We start from the raw sequence: 19560 nt of genomic DNA on the forward strand, positions 1-19560 counted from the left end.
ACAGTAGCATCAAACCACCGTAAGGAGGTAGCAGACTTGACCTCACATCCTCACTGATGAATCTGGTGGAGGTTTAGCTCCACCATGTGGCAAAACCATGGTAGTGAAAATATTTTTGTTTACAAAGCATTTCTGCAGGTTTCACCAAGTCACATTTAAGATTTAAGACCTTTATGAATTAAATGTCAGAAGATTTGTACAAAGAAAAGCAGGGGAATTTTCTAATGGCCAGTGAAACATATTTTTACTTGCCCCATTTCTGTCTATTTCTTCTAAGCCACATATAAATCAGCAGTTGCCCATACATTTTTTTTATATGGGGTGGCGGGCCAAATCAAAGGTTACCATGGGCCAACTTTGGCTCGCAAGCTCTACTTTGGGCATCTCTGTTTTTAATAATGTTAAAAAAAACAAGAAAACTCATGATAATAATAATGATGACGCGACAGAAACCATATTGCGCCAGACCACACAACAACTGATTGGTGGAGAGGAGACAGTGATGAAGCCAATTATTATATGGGGATACTCTTTTCCAAAAGACATTCTGGGATTTTTTACAACCATAGAGAGTCAGGACCTCAGTTTAACAACTCATCCTAAAGACATCTCTTACTAAGCAACACAGAGTCTCATTTACTATACTGGGGCATTAGAACCCACACAGACCACAGGTTGAGTGCCCCCCTGCTGGTCTCTAAAACCACTTCCGGCAGCAACCTAGCTTTCCCATGTGGTGTCCCATCCAGGTACTAACCAGGCGCAGCCCTACTTGGCTTCAGTGGGCGACCATGCAAGAGTTGCAGAGAGTTAACTGTCGGCATGATATATAAATATACATTTTTTAGCATTACTTTTCTTTAAAAAAATGACAAATTTAAAAACTATTATTAACTATATAAACATACAAACTATATAAATAAAAGTGTACAGGTCAGCGTCCTCACCAGGTAACTAAATACATGGAGAACTTAAACAAAACTGATAAAAAGAGTAAAATAATGTTTCTTTTGTTGAGCCTTTTTTATTTTTTGTTGATTGTACCGAATGGGTAGCTTTACATGGACAAAAGAAAATTTAATAGCCATTTAAAATGATTTAAGACTAATAACACCACTTTTCAGTCAATTTACAGTGCTCAGCATTATTGAGTACACCCCATTTTGAAAATGAATATTTTTATCCATTACTCTGTGAATATAGGCAATGTATTTTGGTGCATTTAAACAAAACAGATTTATTAAACAGTTATATTTATTAAAATAATAATTTAGTCACCAAACATATTTAGAAAATGTAAAAAAATACAACCTACAATATTTCAACAAAATATTTACTTTTTTTGCTTCTCTTGATTTTTCCTCTTTTTTAAATTTGTATCTAATATTTTTCTATAACATGTACATTTGCATGTACTAGTTTTTGGACCGTTAGCATAAGTTATTTTGTTAGATAAGCTCCAGGATTGGCTTCAGTACTGACTAATCTAATGTATTTGTACAAATATAATATTCTACAGCTTCCTATTTAAATAGTATGAATTTAAAAGATAGATTTGTGAGGGGTGTACTTATATTTGCTGAGCATTGTAAGACTCTAATGCCTGATTTAATTTTAATGCTTTAATAATGCTTTAATTTTATTTTTAAAATTTAAGACATTAAGACTTAATAATCAAAGACATCTTGTTACAAATCAGATATGCTGAAGGTGATGAATGAATATGCTATGCATGCATCTGCATTTAAAGATCCAAGAGATCAATGTCATATTTTATTGCTACAGTCAATAAAAACTCCCCTAATTTCCCCAGCACATCACTGGACACAAACACGTATTCTGTAAGCAAATAAGGTGTCTATTACCTCTATATTGTGAATGTTCTCCAGTAGCTCTTTGAAGGAACGGAGCTCCTGCAGACGTAACCCCTTCTTGCTGGAGTTGCTATCAAATGCTGAGCTCAAGGGAGGCACTGCTAGGTGATGTCGCTTCTGTAGATATTAGTAAAAAAAACAACAAAAAAAAACATTTGGTTTATAAATTTAAGACTTAAATACATGTATTTATGTGTCCTGCAATCCTATGATTACAGAGCATTGGATTATGTTACTTTAGAGATGGAATACACTAAACAAATTTTGAAAACTGAATGGTGTATGTTTGGCAAAAAAATGTTTTATTTTCAAAACTTCAGACTTTTTTTCCATCCAAAAGAAGATATCAAAGATGCATTTTTTAGAATATACTGTTTTTAAGTTTCCTAGCAAAGTGGCACCCGTTTCTGTGTGTTTTGTGAACACACTCAAATAAAATTACTCTCACTAGCAGATCAATCACACCAGAATTTGCTTCAAAAAACCCAAATCTTCCATATGTGAAGAATCTTGGCATATGATCCACATATTTTCTTTGGTACCTAAAGCAAACTAGGCACATGTCAGACTCAAATATTAGGTAAATACCAGCAGCTCTTCACTGTACTGCACAGATGAATCATACCCTTTTTCTGGAGGATGGTTTCTCTTTCACATCCACGCTGAGGCTCTGGTCGACTAAAACAGCACCTTTGTTCTTCCTCTGCACTGCACTCAGAGCCACTTTCCAGGTGGAGTTGTGGTTCTTGAACCCAGTCTGGGAAAAAAAACAATTGCAGTATAAGAGCCTGAAACACCTGCAGAAAAACAAGTTCTGCTAGAGAAAACAGTATTGAATACACTAACCCTTGCTCTTGACGGAAGAGAGAGTGTCACTAAGTCTGGGCGAAACACTTTGTAGAGGGCTAGAAGTTGTGTGAGAAATGGTTGTCTGCCCTAAAAAGGAAAAATCAGAGTTATATGAAATATTTCTGGTCAAAACAAACATTCTTCACCACTGCAATAAGTATGTATTTATAATAAAGGATACTGAGGTGTTTATTTTTTTTTCATTACCATTTTTGCCTGAATATCCAACAGTTTCCGGACTCTGTACGGGTGAACTGAGTAGGGGAAAACAAGCAGAAGAACAACAGAATAACATCCTGTAATACTGCAGCGTTCGCATACATTTAAAAATTAAATAACCACATAATTAACAACTCACCATGTTCCCGTGTGGTTAAAAGATATAACAAGTGGCAAATAAAAGGGCACTGCAAGAAAAAAATTGTACATTTTAAATTAAGGTGAAAAACAATTCACAAAACGATATCAAGATAAACACATTGAATTAAAATGAGCATTTGCAAGACAATCCTAACCAGAGTTTCTTCTGTCACAAAGCTGAAAATGAAGCCATAAATGGATCTTAAGTCATCTTTGCAGTCAATCAGGTCAAAAACAGTGAGTACCCAGCGGAGAAATAGAACCTTAAAAGAAAACAAGTTAACAAATGTTTTAAAAAAAACAGATATTTTCTTCCCTACTGTGACATACATGCAAATTAACAGATAAAAAGAGAAAAAACAGATAAGAAACTTCTATTCTTTGGTTGTCTTTTTTTTTTATATGCACGGTTAAAACAAATTTTAAAATTGATAGGACTCTGATGGTGGCATTTTATATGGCCTATATAGAATCCATTTTAACCTTTTCAGTGATTTGTTGGTTTGCTTCTTTAAAAGTAAAACAGAGGAACTTGAAGTCTAAGGCTGTAAATAGCTGCAGTAAAGTATTAAGGGTAAAAGTGCCATGGTTATCTTATTTGTATGAAATCCACGTTTTAACAAAAGTCCATCAAATTACATATGATCCCATCCTCTTGTTGATTCATTTCAAATACCTCTCTCAGGATCTCGGTATAGGGTCCCTTCAGCAAGGACCAACAGATTTAAATTTTCATTTGTTCATTGTGCAATTGATTTGCTGAATTTTAATGGGAAGAGATAGTTGCTGCTTCTTAGTATTATTAAGGTTGCTTAATGTTTGTATTAAGTGTGTGGTATGATACGTCTTGTAAATCTACTACGCTGCAGAGCAAATCGCCCCAGAAGGGAACATTAAATTTACAATAACAGAAAATTTTAAAAAGTTTGATATAAATAGATTTAATGATTAAAGTAGTCCTGCAATTAACATAATATATAATATCTTCAACATTAACAAATTAATTTTTGTACATTTTATTGTTTACTTGTTTTTATAAAAAATATTTTACATCAAACAAGCCAAAAAAAAAAAAAAAGATAAAAATTTTTGTTTTAATGATCAGGTTCAATTGCCAGCCCTTACCTGCGCATTCATTGGCATTTTCCCCACACACAGCCATGATACCCCCTTCACAATGGCCTCCTGTGGCACTACTGTGGCAGGGATGAGAAATTTCAGTATCCGGGAACAGTTTGGAGATCCTGTGGGATAAAATTAAGTTAATAATCTATCATGAAAGACAAAAAGCACTTAGAGCAAACCCTAACTTTTAGTATGACCCCGTCCCACATCTTGCAGGATGTTTCTGAAACCAGTAACCCTGTGTCATGACCAGCAAGATTGCAGGAGTTTCTTGTACAGTTAATTATCAGCTCCCCAGGGATATATTAAACCTTTTCAAATATTTGCCAAGAGCTGTTTTTACTGAAAGAAGATTTTTACACATAGTAGTTTTAATGATTTATAATAGCTAATTTCTTTTGTCTGATATGATGACAGTACATAATATTTTACTAGTTATTTTCAAGATACTAGATTTCAGTAAAGTGCAACTTAAAGGCTTGATTAGGTTAACTAGACAAGTTCAGTTAATAAGACAAGTCATTGCACAACAATGGTTTGTTCTGTAGCTAATGAAAAAAATGTTGATAGCCTGAGCTCCTGTAAACTAGGGCTGCACGATATCGGATAAATCTGATATTGTGATTTTTTTTTTCTGCGATACACACAGTTTCACCAGATTGGTTGAATAGCAGTATTTTACAGTTTTCTGATGGGTCTAATAGTGTTTAGGTTAAGAAAGTGAATAATCACAATGCAATAATGCTTTTCTTATTTTGCTTTGTCTCATTTTTAATGCACTTATCAAAAAAAGCAAGCAAAAATATTGTATTCCTTCAGAATAAATAAATCAAAATTAAGAGCTTTTTTCTTAAAACAAGCTAAAATATCTACCAGTGGGGTAAGATAATCTTGTTTTCGCTTTAAAATGTAGATATTTAACAAGAAACAAGACAAAATTATTTTTTTGCATAAATCATATAAGTTGTGTATAAATATAGTTATTAAATATAATTTTGTAGCTCCCGGTCGAGTATAATTCGGACTCACCATTGCATATCTTGTGATGTGACTATTGCGGATGTGCACATTGCGATTTTGATGCTGAAACGATACATTGTGTAGCCCTACTGTTTGCATAGTATGCACACACTTGTTGAATTAAGCTTATTCTGATTCTCTAAAGGTAAACATCACTTGGGAAATATTTGAAATAAGAATTTTGTCTTTAAACCAATTTTATAGTTTTAGCTGAAATTGAGGTCAGTGATGATTCATAACATGGAAGTTGGGGATGATAGCACTTTGAGAGTCAATAAAGCATATACAGGCTAAACAAAATGAATACTTGTGGCTCCAGCAAATACATCGAGGTCTTCTTAAATTAAACGATTCGTCTGTGCAAGAGACTGAACATAATTACTATTAATACACAGCTTATGGGAAATTATTAGTGCTGAGTGCATTCACCACAGTCTGGAGTGCAAGCCTTCTGTCAGACTGATGCAAACATATGATTTAATATGGTTTGTTTACAATAGAGAAGAAGGACACATGTTGTTCCATCTAATTAAATGACACTTGTGAATATCCTGAATGGCAAAACCTACACAAAATGAATGCAAACAAGAACACCCAACATCTACTTTGGTATCTTGTCGTTTTTGGCCTGAACATGATGCCCAAATTTGCTACTTTCTATTCTACTTTGCTATTTTCAGATCAAAACAAATCTTTAATAACCTGAATCCTAGCAGAAACAAATACATCTAGTAAAGCCAACCATCCCCTGAATATATAAAGTTAAGTTAACGTTACCTGCATTGAGACTCAAGGCCAAATCCAGCAGCACTGTGATGACCTCAGGGGGAAGACCCTTACTGACAGCCACCGTCTCCACCACCAAAATACTCCTCTCCAGCTCATCATTGCCTCTGACTGTTGTGCCAGCTTTAACTAAAACATGCAAAAACACAAGCAGACACAACTTATAAGATTTAACGTTAACGCTACATGTGGATACAGCACATGATGAAGCGACCCCGTCAACACAAACAAAAGACCTAACACCACGAAGCCACTAACTAGTTTACTAAAAACAACTAATAGTTAACAAATAATGGGATATTTGACACAATATTGAATAGTTATGCTTTTAAAAAGACATGTAAAGTATTTCTGATGTGTTTTGGCAGCACTTACATTGAGACAGATACTTCGCCGCTGCAGTAAAGGGATCCGCCTCGCCTTTTTTCTTCTCTTTTTCTGCCAAACGCAAACTTCTGTTGCTCACGGAGGAGACGGACGACTCTGCTTCTCCGGACGGCTCGGAGACTAACCCCGTAAGGTTAGATAAACCAGCCATTTTGTGGCTACATAATATTATTTGTTGTCGTCTCTCGTTTTCGCTTCGGTCGCTAACTCGCTGCAACAACCCATTCAAACCAAACGCCAAATCTGCTGCGACCGTTTAGACATGCGCACTGGTTCACTTCCGGTACTGCTTCCTCCAGCTCTTGCTCAGGCGTCAAAAAAGAGGGAATTTTGAATTTTTCTAACATAAAACTATAATCAGTCAATACATATAAGCGTTACTGCATTTTATCACTGCATCTCCGTTCAGTTGCTTCTGTTTATAGCGCACTCATAAATATTTATGCAGGGCACTGATGACCGGATTAAGATGGCGGCTGCGTTGACGTATCGGAGCAACGGACCGAAGTGGACCATGGATGCGGCGTCTAGCTAGTTAATATATAATGTCTATTGAAATATTAACGTTATTAATTTGTAGTAGTTCATTTTTAATTTTACAATTAAAGTGATCATTTATATTTATTACCATGACTGTTGTAAATATGGATAAATAAATTTCACATTATTTAAAAATGCCATTTTACCCGACTTCACTTCAAAAAGCTTTAAATTATGCCTCGTTGAATGTCTGCATGACTTTTTGTTTATTATCCTGTTAGTTTGACTCGTTACTAGTTCACTATACGAATAACTGTCTCATTATTGTTAATTAAAATTTGATTGCGTTATCCTATTTATATCCATGAATTCCTATTTTATTAAATGTTGCAGTATGATCTTACTGAATAACGTAGTCAAACAAAAACATCACATTTTGTCACCCCAAAACATTACTCGTTTACCATAGATATTTACATTAGATGTCGACTACACTGTTGTTGTCTATTGGAAGGAATGCGTCAATAGAGCCGCCATTTTAGTACAGGGTATAGCGCTCCTTTGAAATGAACGCTCCTTTTAATTGAGCGCCATCTAGCGGTCACATGATCTAATGACTACATATTATGACAACTTGTTCAACTTCTTTTATAAATATATATAACTTGATGTTACTTTTTTTCTTACCACCACACTAGTCTTTTTCACAAGACAAAATTTTGTTGTTGGAAACTGTATTTTATATACTTAAATTTGACTTTTGCATGCTAAAAGTACTTGAGTAAGACATTTTACTTGATTTGGGTCATTAAAAAAACTCCCTATGATGTATGTAGCCTATACCTGCTGTAGTCAACCTTAATCCTACTGTAGGTTGCCATAAAAAAACACCCATTCTTGTCTTAGGACATTTTATTAAGCACATTTTAAAATAACAGTAAGTACATGACATGTTAAATATATAGTATAATTTGCTGGTTTTAATCATACAGAATAATATTAAATATAGTTATGAAACAACCATAACATAACCCTTATGTCTTAGGACATCATTGATTAACTTTTTATTACCTACACCAAATGTTGACTAATGAAGGTACATTTATAACAACCATTTATTTGTTAGACTACTGTGTTGCATACAAATGCATTCAACAGACTTACATGACAGTGCATTGCTGTAGAGGACAAATAAAACACGAGACAGGTGTTTAGAAAGAGTATAGTTTATTTAGTTTGACATGCAAACAAGACAAACTTTCAGAAAACAACCCGGAAACATTATAACGCGCGCGCTCGTGAATATAACCCACGGTTGTCTCAACTCAAAGACATCCAAAGCATCTCCACCCAACTGTTGTCTTCAATAGTCCTTCTTTGCTCAACAGCTTAGCTGAAAAACAAAGCAAAACATTACAACAGTCAGACTAAGAGCAAAGAGCTTAGAATCACCAAGAGGCGACACTCTACAATTTGGGAAACAACAACGCGCTTTTTGAATAAATTAAATAAAAACAAAGCAGCTGCTGTCCACCGCGACAGCAATGAGATCCAATGGACGGCCGATCGCTTTCACTTCAAAATGGCGGAATCCAGGGCTGTTCCTCTTGGTCATTCTAAGCTCTTTGCATAAAGTTAATTCATAACAGTTACCATGGTGTCTATTTCAAACTATAGTAAACTAAAGTTTGAAACTATAGTTTAAAATAGACGATGAGTGGGCCTCGCTACTCCCACCCACCATAACCCTCGCAGCGAGGTCCCACTACCGGCCCCCCGTGTTTCCCTGAGGGTCCTCGGGGGTTGTTTGTTCCCTGCCTAGGGCTCAAAGGCCGCCTCGCCCCAGGGAGTGCACGAGAAGACCGGGCGCCAGGCCGTGCCAGTATTCACTGGATGTTGCTCGGCGGCACATTTCGAGCAACAAACACGTAATATTCCTTGCGATGTTACGTTTATGTACGTAAACCACAAGGAACTACAGCACAGACGGGCCCGAGTGAAGCTTCACGAAGCGGACTTCGTGAGATTGGCGTGGCTCCACTCGTACCGTCGGTATTGAACTTACCTTGGTCAAGTTCAAACAGCAACACCGAGCGAACTGACAACGCTGACAGAGAGCACACGAGCTTTATAGGAATGCAGATGCAAATTTTTACAAGGCACTTCACTGCTATCCCGTTGTCATGGCGAGCGCTGAAGAGGGCTCACCTGATTGGAGCACACAGACCCAGGAATCTGCGTCACGGCGAGTTGCCGTCTTCCACACACAAAAATATATTCAATATATTCAATATATATATTTTTACATTTTTGGTGCTGTGTAATATTCTGGGATGCAGTAGAATATGGAGATAGATTTATATAATTGGGTATATGGCGAGCTAGTGTTGTTCCCATATACTTATAAACTTCCGGTGACCGGTTATTGTGAGTTTTTTCCATTTTATACGGTTCCTTTTACAGCATTCATGTTGTTATATAATTAAAATACATTCAATTAAATAAACTTTGGCATTCATTTAGTTGTTCAAGCGTAAAACGAGACAAAAGGCCTTTTACTCGCACTCGCCCGTTAGAATCGGCAGGATAGCGCAGACGCTCCTTTGGGGTAAAATAAATGCTCATATTATAAAGACATGGCGGGGAAAATGTAATTTAATGCAGTGCTTCTAGTACAATCTGAGACCCACTTCATATCGGATATCACTCAGCTAGTAGGGATCGCTGATTTTTAAAGAAAACAGACCTTATAAACGTGCAGATTTTTCCTTTGGCATACAGTTCGCCGGAAGCGCTTAACCCAGGTTACTGCAAATTAAAAGTCCTATTAGCATGCTTCGGCATAAACCCTAAAATCCCAGAATGTCTTTCGAAAAAGAGTACGGGTTTAACCCCGGCATCCTGACCAACACTGCATTTAAAATGCTTTCTTAGTGTAAATCATTTAAACTTGTTTAATTTGCTGGAATTCTATTTATGTAACCCTCTTTGTCTCTTTGTTCATATTATATCTTTGTAATGTTCCTTCTTGCATTAAAAAAAATGAAAAAGTAGATGAGAAGATTCCCTCCCCCCAGGCCCGGATTAAGAACTCAGGGGCCCCTGGGCACATTATCTTGTAAGGCCCCCTACCTGGCCGCACCCCTATAGTTGAATAAAAAAAATAAGAATAATATAATAATTTTTTTAATAAAATAAATCTATAATTTGTTGCCCACATATTTAAATAAATGATATATAGTACATATGCATTTATAGTCTACAAAGATTTAAATGATTTTTTAAAGCATTAAATAAAAATACTAATAAAACTATATATATATATATATATATATATATATATATATATATATATATATATTTTTTTTTTTTTTTTTTTTTTTAAGGGTATTTTAATGTATTGCTTTTACAAACTTATAAAGCATATTATTGCCATGGCATATAACGCACAATGCTTCTCCAATCCAGTTCTATAAATCTGAGTTCTATGAATCTGAGTCTTTCATAATACAAACACTGATTTACTGTCTCTCTCCTCCTCTCCCTGTATTTTCTCTACTCTTCTCGTGACGAAGACTTGATTATAAACCTAAAAGTATCCGAAATCACAGACACTATACCTCTTCTCTCCCGTCTCTCTCCTCTTCTGGGCCTTTCTCTCTCTCTCCCTCTCTCTCTTCTTTTCTGTCTGTCTCTCACACGATGAATCCAGTCCGCGCTGCGCTGCCGTTAGCCTCCTCCACCTGGTTAATGCTAAGTTCTCATCATTTAAAGTTACCATACCGTCTTCTTCTGTACCCTCTTTCTCCTGATCACGGGTCTGTTTAAAGATGGTGTGTATGGAAAATGCCTCAATAAAGATGCCTCCTGTCCTCTTTCTCTCGCGTTTGCTAAATCCACTTGTCCACTCATTTTTGATCTATGACAGATATAACGTTACACTAAAGTCCGCTCAGTTTAGTGCGGGTTATTTCAAAACTGACGTTTCCGCACTTGACCAATTACAGCATTCTGTTTAGTTAAAGAAAGAAAGGCAATTTAAATATAATAATAATATTAATATGTGATCGCGATTTTTTTGCTCAGAGGAAATACAGTTGTCTGAGCAATATAGTTTTTGAAGAGAGGGAGGCGCGGCAGGCGCCTATAATAAGGCTAAACATTATTAAATACCCACGAGACACTTGTGACTTTATATCGCATTTGCATGATTTAAAAAAAATGTTTCTTTCCTGTTAAAAATAAATATATTTCCAATCTGATATGTAATGGGGAGGGAAAAAAAGGAGCACGAGTTCAGCTGATGGTGAATTCGAACCGATGTTATGATTAATCGCGTCAAAAGATAATGCTGTGCGCCTTACAAGGTGCGCCACTGCTGCTGAATTATCAAACAGCTCTTTACTCATCTTGTCTCTATCAATCAGGCATTGATGGGCGTTAACCCTGAATAGCTTGGTCCAACTAGATGCGCTATTTGCAATTAGCCTAAAAAGACACTCCGAAATTGTCTTTTTTTCTCCCCCCTCGCAGGGGCCCCAAGTGCGCACGGGCCCCTGGGCCTGTGCCCATAAGGCCCATTGGTTAATCCGGCCCTGCCTCCCCCTATGTGTAAAGTGCTTTGAGTGCCAAGAAAAGCGCTATAGAAATGTAAGGAATTATTATTGTTATTATAAAGCACTGTTCATCATGATATAGCCATTCTCATAATTCAATTGCTATGTCATATATTTTAAAATATTTAAATGTGTGTTCTGAAGGTTGGAACGACGGGGGTGTTAATAATTAATGACAGAAAGAATATTCAGTTTGAATGAACAATTCTTTATAAAAACTGGGGGGGGCACAAACTCTTTCTGAGAGGGCAATGCCCTCCTTTGCTTATTTTAAAGATGTCATAAAAGTGAGCAAGCCATGAAAAATCACAAGTTATGTTTTTAATTCTGTAATCCAAAATCACTGGTAAACTGCATAGAGGTTTTAATGACAACATCTGCATGCACAAACATGAGCCGTTCTGTGAAAACAATCAACGCGCAATTCAGTTTAAATGAGCATTCTGATCAAATAACACCTCAGTTTCATGTTCTGCATCTTTACTCAAAAGAAGCAGCATATATTTTATTTAACACCCAGACATATGAGAGGAGGTTTCTTCATCTTAACCTACAATCTCCTTTCAACGGTGTACATTTAGTATCACTTTTCAGATACACCCGATTCAATCGAATATTTCATTAGTAAACCAAAACATGAAGTTTTTCAAATTAGAACAAATTGATTTAAGGACAATACATTACATCAGGATTGTCCAAACTCAGTCCTGGAGGGCCGGTGTCCTGCATATTTTAGTTCCAACCCCAATTAAACACACAAGAACCAGCTAAGCAAGTTCTTGTACACTAGAAACTTCCAGGCAGGTGTGTTAAAGAAAATTTAAGCTAAACTATGCAGAAAACCAGCCCAGGACTGAGTTTAGCCCCCCCTGCACTACATGAAAAAGACACAATTTTAGTACTGAAATGAATCTTATAAGGAGAAAGAAACCATCAGAAGACTCCAAGGATAAGACTTTTATTGGACTGCGCATTTCAAGTCAAAATAGAAAATCAAAATTGATCCAATAGAGACAAAACTTCTGAAATGGTATAATCAAATGTTAAAAACAACATACAGGAGGATAAATAATATGCAAAACTCGCTTCTTAACAAACTGACTCATGGGACAAGTACAATATTTCTTAAATTGATAAAAAACAAATGTAAACAGAACCACTTTCGTGTAGTACTCATTAACAGTTGCTCAAAAAGTAAATAAAACATCCGTTTCAGTAGACTGCATCACAGTATTTTCTTAAAAGTTGCATTTGGAATTTCATTTAAAGGGATAGTTCACCAAAAAATGAACATATTCTCACTGTTTACTGCTTTCAAACCTTTATGAGTTTCTTTATTCTGTTGAACACAAAGAAATATTTTGAAGAATGCTGAAAACCTGTATCCATTGACTTAAAAGAGTAGGAAAAACAAATAATATGGAAGTCAATGGTTACAGGTTTCCAACATTTTCAATAATATCCAGCTCACACCCACACGTTTTAGCACACACAATCCAGGACACACAAGCTAGGCAGGGGCAAACCATATTTGGCTACGACAAATGTTGATGTTATTAACATCTTCTCGGACCACTTCATCCGTATATTTTTATTAATTACTTTTCTTTTCAGCTTTTTCTCTTTATCAATTAGGGGTTACCACAGCGGAATGAACCGCCAACTCATCCAGCATATGTTATTACACAGCGGATGCCCTTCAAGCCGCAAATATTTTTATATATAAATATAGTTAATAAATAGTGCACACAATAGAGAATAGTATATACCATACATGTCAAACCTCCCGTATTTTACAGTTTTATCCCGCTATCATTCCATGAAGGTATTTTCCCGTATTTCTCCCGTATTTTCAGTCTGAAGGGAGGCAATATACATTAGAGTCGATCCTCCCTGTACGTAACCCATACCGCCAAACCACCATGGGACGCCCCTTGCTCTTAAATGTGAATCTGTTCTTGGCTTTTGTTTTATTTAGGCATGAAAACACTTTAAAATAAATATAAAAACAGATTCCCTTCCTTTGTGTTAAAAGTGCTGTCGTCCTTCTATGCAATCCTCAAAACAGTCATATGGTGCGTGACTGTCAGACACGTTCCATAGTGATAAATATCCGCTGATTCCCAAACGGATTCTGTACACGCGATTTGAAGCGGAGCAATAGTCTGGGTACATGTTTGAACAGACATATACACATAATTAATAATAATAACATCTAAACATGTATTTTCACATCCCAATGTAGACAGGTATGGTGTATACTGCTTCACAAATATGGCAATTGAGACAGGCAAATGGGAAACGTCGATCGTCATTCAATATAATAGATTGAACAGTTTTCTATCAGTCATCATAGATCAGTGTTTCTCAACCACGATCCTGGAGGACCACTAGCTCTGCACATTTTCCACATCTTCGTAACCAAACACTGAAAGCAGAGACTGAAAGACCTGTAATATGTGTGACAGACAAAGGAGACATCCAAAGCATGCAGTGCTGGTGGGCCTCGAGGAATGTGGTTGAGAAACAGTCACAGACGATCATTATTTAGAGTCAGTATAGCAGATACTCGTTTGCTGGCTTTGCTGAAACATTTTTCAGAGATATATAAACCATCTAAATTGGACAGGTTTAATTTACATAATGGATTTATTATAATGAAAGAAATAATAGCAAGCTAATATGTATAATACATCTTTACATGTTATAAATCATTGTACATTTAATAAATGTATAACACTATAAGGTTTTACTCCAGCGATTGAATAGTATTTATTTGCCTAATCAAATAATAGTCAATACTGTTTTAATTAGTTTTACTTGCATAGTACCAAATCCACACAGATGTTAAAATGATCGTAACTATATAATAATGAAATAAGACTGAAATGGGAAACCCTAAACCACAGGTGTCAAACTCAGTTCCAAAAGGGCCGCAGCTCTGCACAGTTTAGTTCCAACCCTAATTAAACACACCTGATCAAACTAATTGAGTCCTTCAGGCTTGTTTGAAACCTACAGGTAAGTGTGTTGGAGCAGGGTTGGAACTAGACTGTGCAGGGCTTCGGCCCTCCAGGAATTGAGTTTGACACCCCTGCAACTGTTCACAGTCTCGATCGCCATATTTGTGAAATACAGCAGGTGGCGATAATGCTCTCAAGTAGTAAAGCCGCCTTTCCACTGCACATGACATTCGGACTCGACTGTTGGATTACGCCCCCTTGTGGCAGTCGCACAGAATTTTCAGTTTTGTCGTGCACCATGGGAGAGAAGCTGATACTCGTGGTGTCTGAAATAAAGGAGTGCAAAAGCAATTAAGAGCTTTTATTCTCTGTGCGTTTGCCATTGTTGAATGAATGAATGAATACTAGAAACTCATGGAGAGCTAAGCATTGTGGAATGTGGAAACAACATAAACAATAGTATGTTTTATTACTAATTAACAAATAGAAATGTTTTTTTTTTTTTAATATAGACTTTTTTTCTGATAAAAAAAAAATACAAATAAAAAAACTGGCGCGCATGGACCTGCTTGGACAACACTGGAATACATCGCATCTGGTCGGCCGGTCGCATACGGTCTAGTGGCAGGAGTTCAAATATTTCAATGTATCAGTAGCTCAAATCGGATCCGGATTTTCAGCATATGGAGATGATCAGAACTCCACATAGCTCCCGGACTACTCTCCAATGGAAATGAATGACTTCCAGTCTGTCACTTGTCATTTGTTGTGTGCAGCGGAAAGGCGGCTTTAGTCGTCGCTAGACAAGAAAAAAAATAGACTGATCCTTTATTAATCATACATGGTTCGTCCCTGCCTAAATCGTGTGTACTGAAAGGTGTGTGGGTCTGCAGCTGGATACATCTCAAACTTTTTAAAAGTATATTCTTTTGTGTTTGACAAAAAGGAAGTAAACAATGACTAAATTTTCAGTTTTTGGTGAAATATCCCTTTAATAAGGGCATAAATAATAATAATAATAATAATAAATACAGGCAGCAGGGAATAACAGTAGTTTAATCTTTCGCTGCAAACCTGCAGCCAAAACAGTTGCCTCAATGGTGACTGTCCGTATTGAATGTTTAGATTTACAATTGGAACATGAGGTAAGGATAACATAAGAACTGATTCGTTTTTTCTGGCTTCCGATATGTAGCTCTGGGGCATGAATCACCTTTTGGGACTACTGTCGTTTTTTTATTTCTTCCTCCCTCTTCACCTTCTCTACCATCAGAGAAACGTGGATCTCCTGCGCGGAAACGATGAAGCTACGAAACTTTGACTTTGTTCTTTTCCTGGGCGTTGATCTGCTCTTCTCGTCTCTCCTCTCGCTCGGGACGATCCTCAGCCTGCCGTGCGATGAGCAGTCGACACGTCAGCAAAATCCCGAAAACCAGAGCGTGGGCGTAGCGTTTTAGAGGATCCCCGACCAGCTGGTGGAAGAAAAGCACGGCCAGCATGACCAGCAGCAGAATAAAGTTGGCCACGTCTTTGGGTCTCCCCGGCACGAGGGTCAGAACTATTCCACATCCCACCTCAAGAGTACCAATGATCTTGCGTAGAAGCACTGAAGAAACGCCCATCTTTTTCAGCGCCGGAAGAGCCTTGGCGTAACTCTTGTATGCTCTTTTCTGAAAGCAGATCAGAAATATAGTTTTCAAAATCTGAAACATGGGCAGAAAAAAATGATCTAATCAACTGTTGTGATTGAAACTCAGGGTGCTTTCACACCTGTGAATCGATTCAGTTGTTCCGAAACAGAGATTACAATTGTTACATTGTTGCTCTTTGCTCTTGTTGCGGTTCACTTTCACACTGCAAAGTTTCTAATCAGGCCAAAAGAGCTAAAACAAGTCACGCGCGAGTAAACTCTCCTTACATTGGTCTGAGTGCCAGGGTTTATTTGGCAGAGTCCTGCTCAGCTGCCAGAGGAGGTGGTGGTTTGGTGGTGTTTGAAAAGGTGCGCTCAATGTGTCTGAAGAGTGAGGACCGATTCGGTGTGAGAAGGGTGCGCGCTGATGCCTATTTAAGGACCGGGAGGGAGACGCGAGATTACCAGGAGATCATGACTCGTTTACGGGCATCCAGAGACTCGCGAAACTTCCAGCCCTACTCATAATTCTCTCTTCATATAGCCGTATGTCTATTACATATCCATAAAACACAGTGAAATAACCGCGCTCGTATCGGATCGCTTTCTCACTGCAATCGATCCGCTCCAGAGTTTGTTTCAATCGAGCCGAGACCACCTCATTCAAGCGATCTCGGAGCGATTGATTTGGCGCAGATCCGAGAGCAATTGGTGGTTTCACATATGCCAAACGAACCGCGCTAACTGGGCAAACGAGACAGGTTCCGAAACAAAAGTGTAGGTGTGAAAGCACCCTCAGGCTATAGAGCTCTGGAACATGTCATAAGCAAGGCAATGCATTCTGGGTGTTTGGGTCAAGGGAGCCTGATTCCCATTGATCTCTATTGATTTTTTTTGTATCATATATTTACATCAATAATAAACTGTAAGTGCTGGTACTACAGGTAATGAAGAGAATCATCTATGGAGATGTTTTCTTGCAGCAGCTCATTAATGGCCTGTTAGTTACGGATAAACTTGTTCGTTTACTTGATCGGCCCCCTCAGTGTCTGTGTTCTGCTTCTCCTGTTACACTTCACCGCTGGATACCGAATGTTATTTAATGCATATTATAAGCTTCTCAGACACACAAAGAGCGTTTATAAAGGTAAATACACGTCAGACCATTTAATTCTGAGTGTTTGTAAGATGTTTTTCAAAAGATATTACTATAAAACTAGTTGTTTGTCTGGTGTGATTTGCATCTGTTTACATTGAATGCTTCTGCATTAGTCCTAAAACATGGCCGACCACAACTCGCGGTGACGTAGACGTTCCCGAGCTTTTCAATAGAATTGTATTTGCGCTTGTTTCAGAACAGTTGCCTATGAGAGAAATGACAACAGAAATAATAAACAGCAGACAATTGTTAAAGTAGTTGCTCTACAAACTAGGGTTGTCACAATACTAGGGTTGGTACCTTATGGTACCGGTAACTAGTATGTACCGGACCGAATCAGCATATGAATTTTGGTGCCTAATTTGGTGGGGGGAGGGGGGTTAAGTTGGAATCAACTAAAAGGTGAGGAATGGACTGTCTCTGAAAGCTTGCGGCATTATCTGGCACCTTCAGTAAGTGTTTTTACATGGACACCAATACTCTGATTTTAATATGATTAAGACAATACTCTGATCAAGAGTCTGCCACGCAAACAGTGATTTTTGATTGTCTTAAAGGACAACAGACACAAACTGCAGAGGAAACATTTAAAGGCTGGTGACGCAATGACGTTACTGGATCTGTGCTATAACATGTAACTGGGAATCATGAATGTAACATTTAAAAAGCAGCTCATGTAAACACCTGAATCATATAATTGTCTCATTCAGATTAAGGCAAATCATTAGATCACTGATGTCCATGTTAAAGTAGTCACAAGCCCCAAACCCCAAAAAAAGGTGTTCCCTGATTTTGATGAGAGCCTTTCCACAGGTCAGTAGTAAGCTAATGTAATGTTAACAGCATAATGCAAATCTTGCATTCATGCTAACAAACAAATCATCAAAAGAAATATTTTAATGCAATTCAAATATATAAAATATAGCCCCTTTCACACAGAGATACCGGTAAATTTCCGGAAAATTTCGCCAGAACGAATTTACCGGTATTTTCAAAAAGGACCTGTTCACACATACAACCTTTCCGGAAAATTGCCGGCAATTTTCCGGAAAGGTCTGTATGTGTTAAAGGGGCTTATGAATTGATGTTTACTTTAAACTTACTATAAATATAGATATATGTTGTTCAATTATAATAGCCCCTTTCACACATACAGACCTTTCCCGTAGGTTGTATGTGTGAACAGGTCCTTTTTGAAAATACCGGTAAATTCGTTCTGGCTATTTTCCGGAAAGAGAAGTTGTAACATTACCGGCAATTTACCGGAATGCTGCGCTGTGTGAATGCAGAAGGAAGATTGCCGTAATAAGCGCGTGCACGTCTAGAACGTGCTGACGTGAGACGTCTGCTTTAGCCAATCACAACAGTCAGACGCATTTACGTCCGCGCGGTTTGTGAGAATAAAAGCCTTTGAATATTTTTCCAGACACATTTAGCTGCTAGAAGTTAGTCAGATCACGTTTATATGTTCTTCTTAATGCCAACTGTGTAAATAATCATCGATGAGATGCTTATGATAAGCCGTTGTTTGTTTACCTTCAAGCTTTGCGTGTGCCTGTGAAACAGCCTGTGAGCGCCTGCACACGCACATATTATGAACATCTCGACATGCGAAAGTGATCCTGAGAAAGTTGTTCACAATATTGATCATCCACAGAGTTTGTAATTTAGTCAAATGTTTACAAATACAAGCGCAGCCGTTTAAAGCTCATTTGTAGTGAATGATGTCAGAATTTACCAGTATTTTGGAATGGATGTGTGAATGCTCTTTTCCAGAAAATTTCCGTAACGTCCTCGCCTGTGTGAACAGCAGTTTTTTTAATTTACCGGTAAAGTCGTTCCAGAAATTTTCCGGATATTTACCGGTATCACTGTGTGAAAGGGGCTAATGATTAAAATATATATTTTTGACAGATAATTTTGTGGCTAAAATGTATTAGTTCATGTCCCGGTTTTGGCAATTCGATAATTATGTATTCAATATCAACATTAAACAACTGAAATTAATCTGCGCCGTCCACGCTCATCACTACAATCAAACCAATCATAAAGACTGCGATACGCATCGCAAAAAAAAAGTTACGTCAAATTTATTCTGCTGTAATTCACACCCTGACAAACATCATTATATACAGGGTTTCTGCAGGTTTCACAGAGTTACATTTAAGACTTTTTAAGACATTTTAAGACCATTATGAATGAAATTTTAGACACATAAAGGGTTAAAGATGTAAAAGATTTTATTTGCCCTATCAAACAAATACTAGATTTTAATACATTTAATAAAACAATAATACAGCAATATTTTAGA

General features: G+C 37.2%; 2 protein-coding genes and 1 long non-coding RNA gene across 9 annotated transcripts in view; all 3 read right to left on the reverse strand.

The window, feature by feature from the left end:
- cenpi (centromere protein I) overlaps positions 1-6930 on the reverse strand; it is a 30475-nt gene extending 23545 nt beyond the window's left edge. For 3 of the 4 annotated variants that reach the window (XR_012389526.1, XR_012389525.1, XR_012389527.1), the window contains exons 1-9: positions 6390-6633; positions 6006-6143; positions 4209-4327; positions 3239-3346; positions 3082-3130; positions 2931-2977; positions 2721-2810; positions 2500-2631; positions 1866-1991 (exon numbers count right to left, since the gene is read on the reverse strand). Coding sequence is in view for 1 of the 4 variants with exons in the window: in NM_001386250.1 (NP_001373179.1) it covers positions 1866-1991; positions 2500-2631; positions 2721-2810; positions 2931-2977; positions 3082-3130; positions 3239-3346; positions 4209-4327; positions 6006-6143; positions 6390-6552 (972 nt within the window). In the remaining 3 variants the exon portion in view is untranslated. 4 annotated transcript variants of the gene reach the window in all.
- Positions 6931-8091: 1161 nt separating this feature from the next.
- LOC141377588 (uncharacterized) lies at positions 8092-8984 on the reverse strand. The gene is made up of 2 exons (XR_012389962.1): positions 8947-8984; positions 8092-8274 (listed from the first exon to the last, which is right to left on the reverse strand). It is a non-coding gene; the product is annotated as an uncharacterized lncRNA (long non-coding RNA).
- Positions 8985-11955: 2971 nt separating this feature from the next.
- tmem35 (transmembrane protein 35) overlaps positions 11956-19560 on the reverse strand; it is a 9005-nt gene continuing 1400 nt past the window's right edge. For 2 of the 4 annotated variants that reach the window (XM_073921677.1, XM_073921676.1), the window contains exon 2: positions 11956-18177. In XM_073921677.1, coding sequence (XP_073777778.1) covers positions 15768-16172 — 405 coding nt within the window. In that variant the 5' untranslated portion in view covers positions 16173-18177 and the 3' untranslated portion in view covers positions 11956-15767. 4 annotated transcript variants of the gene reach the window in all.

Source organism: Danio rerio, chromosome 14 (assembly GCF_049306965.1).
Source record: "Danio rerio strain Tuebingen ecotype United States chromosome 14, GRCz12tu, whole genome shotgun sequence".
Taxonomy (NCBI): domain Eukaryota; kingdom Metazoa; phylum Chordata; class Actinopteri; order Cypriniformes; family Danionidae; genus Danio; species Danio rerio.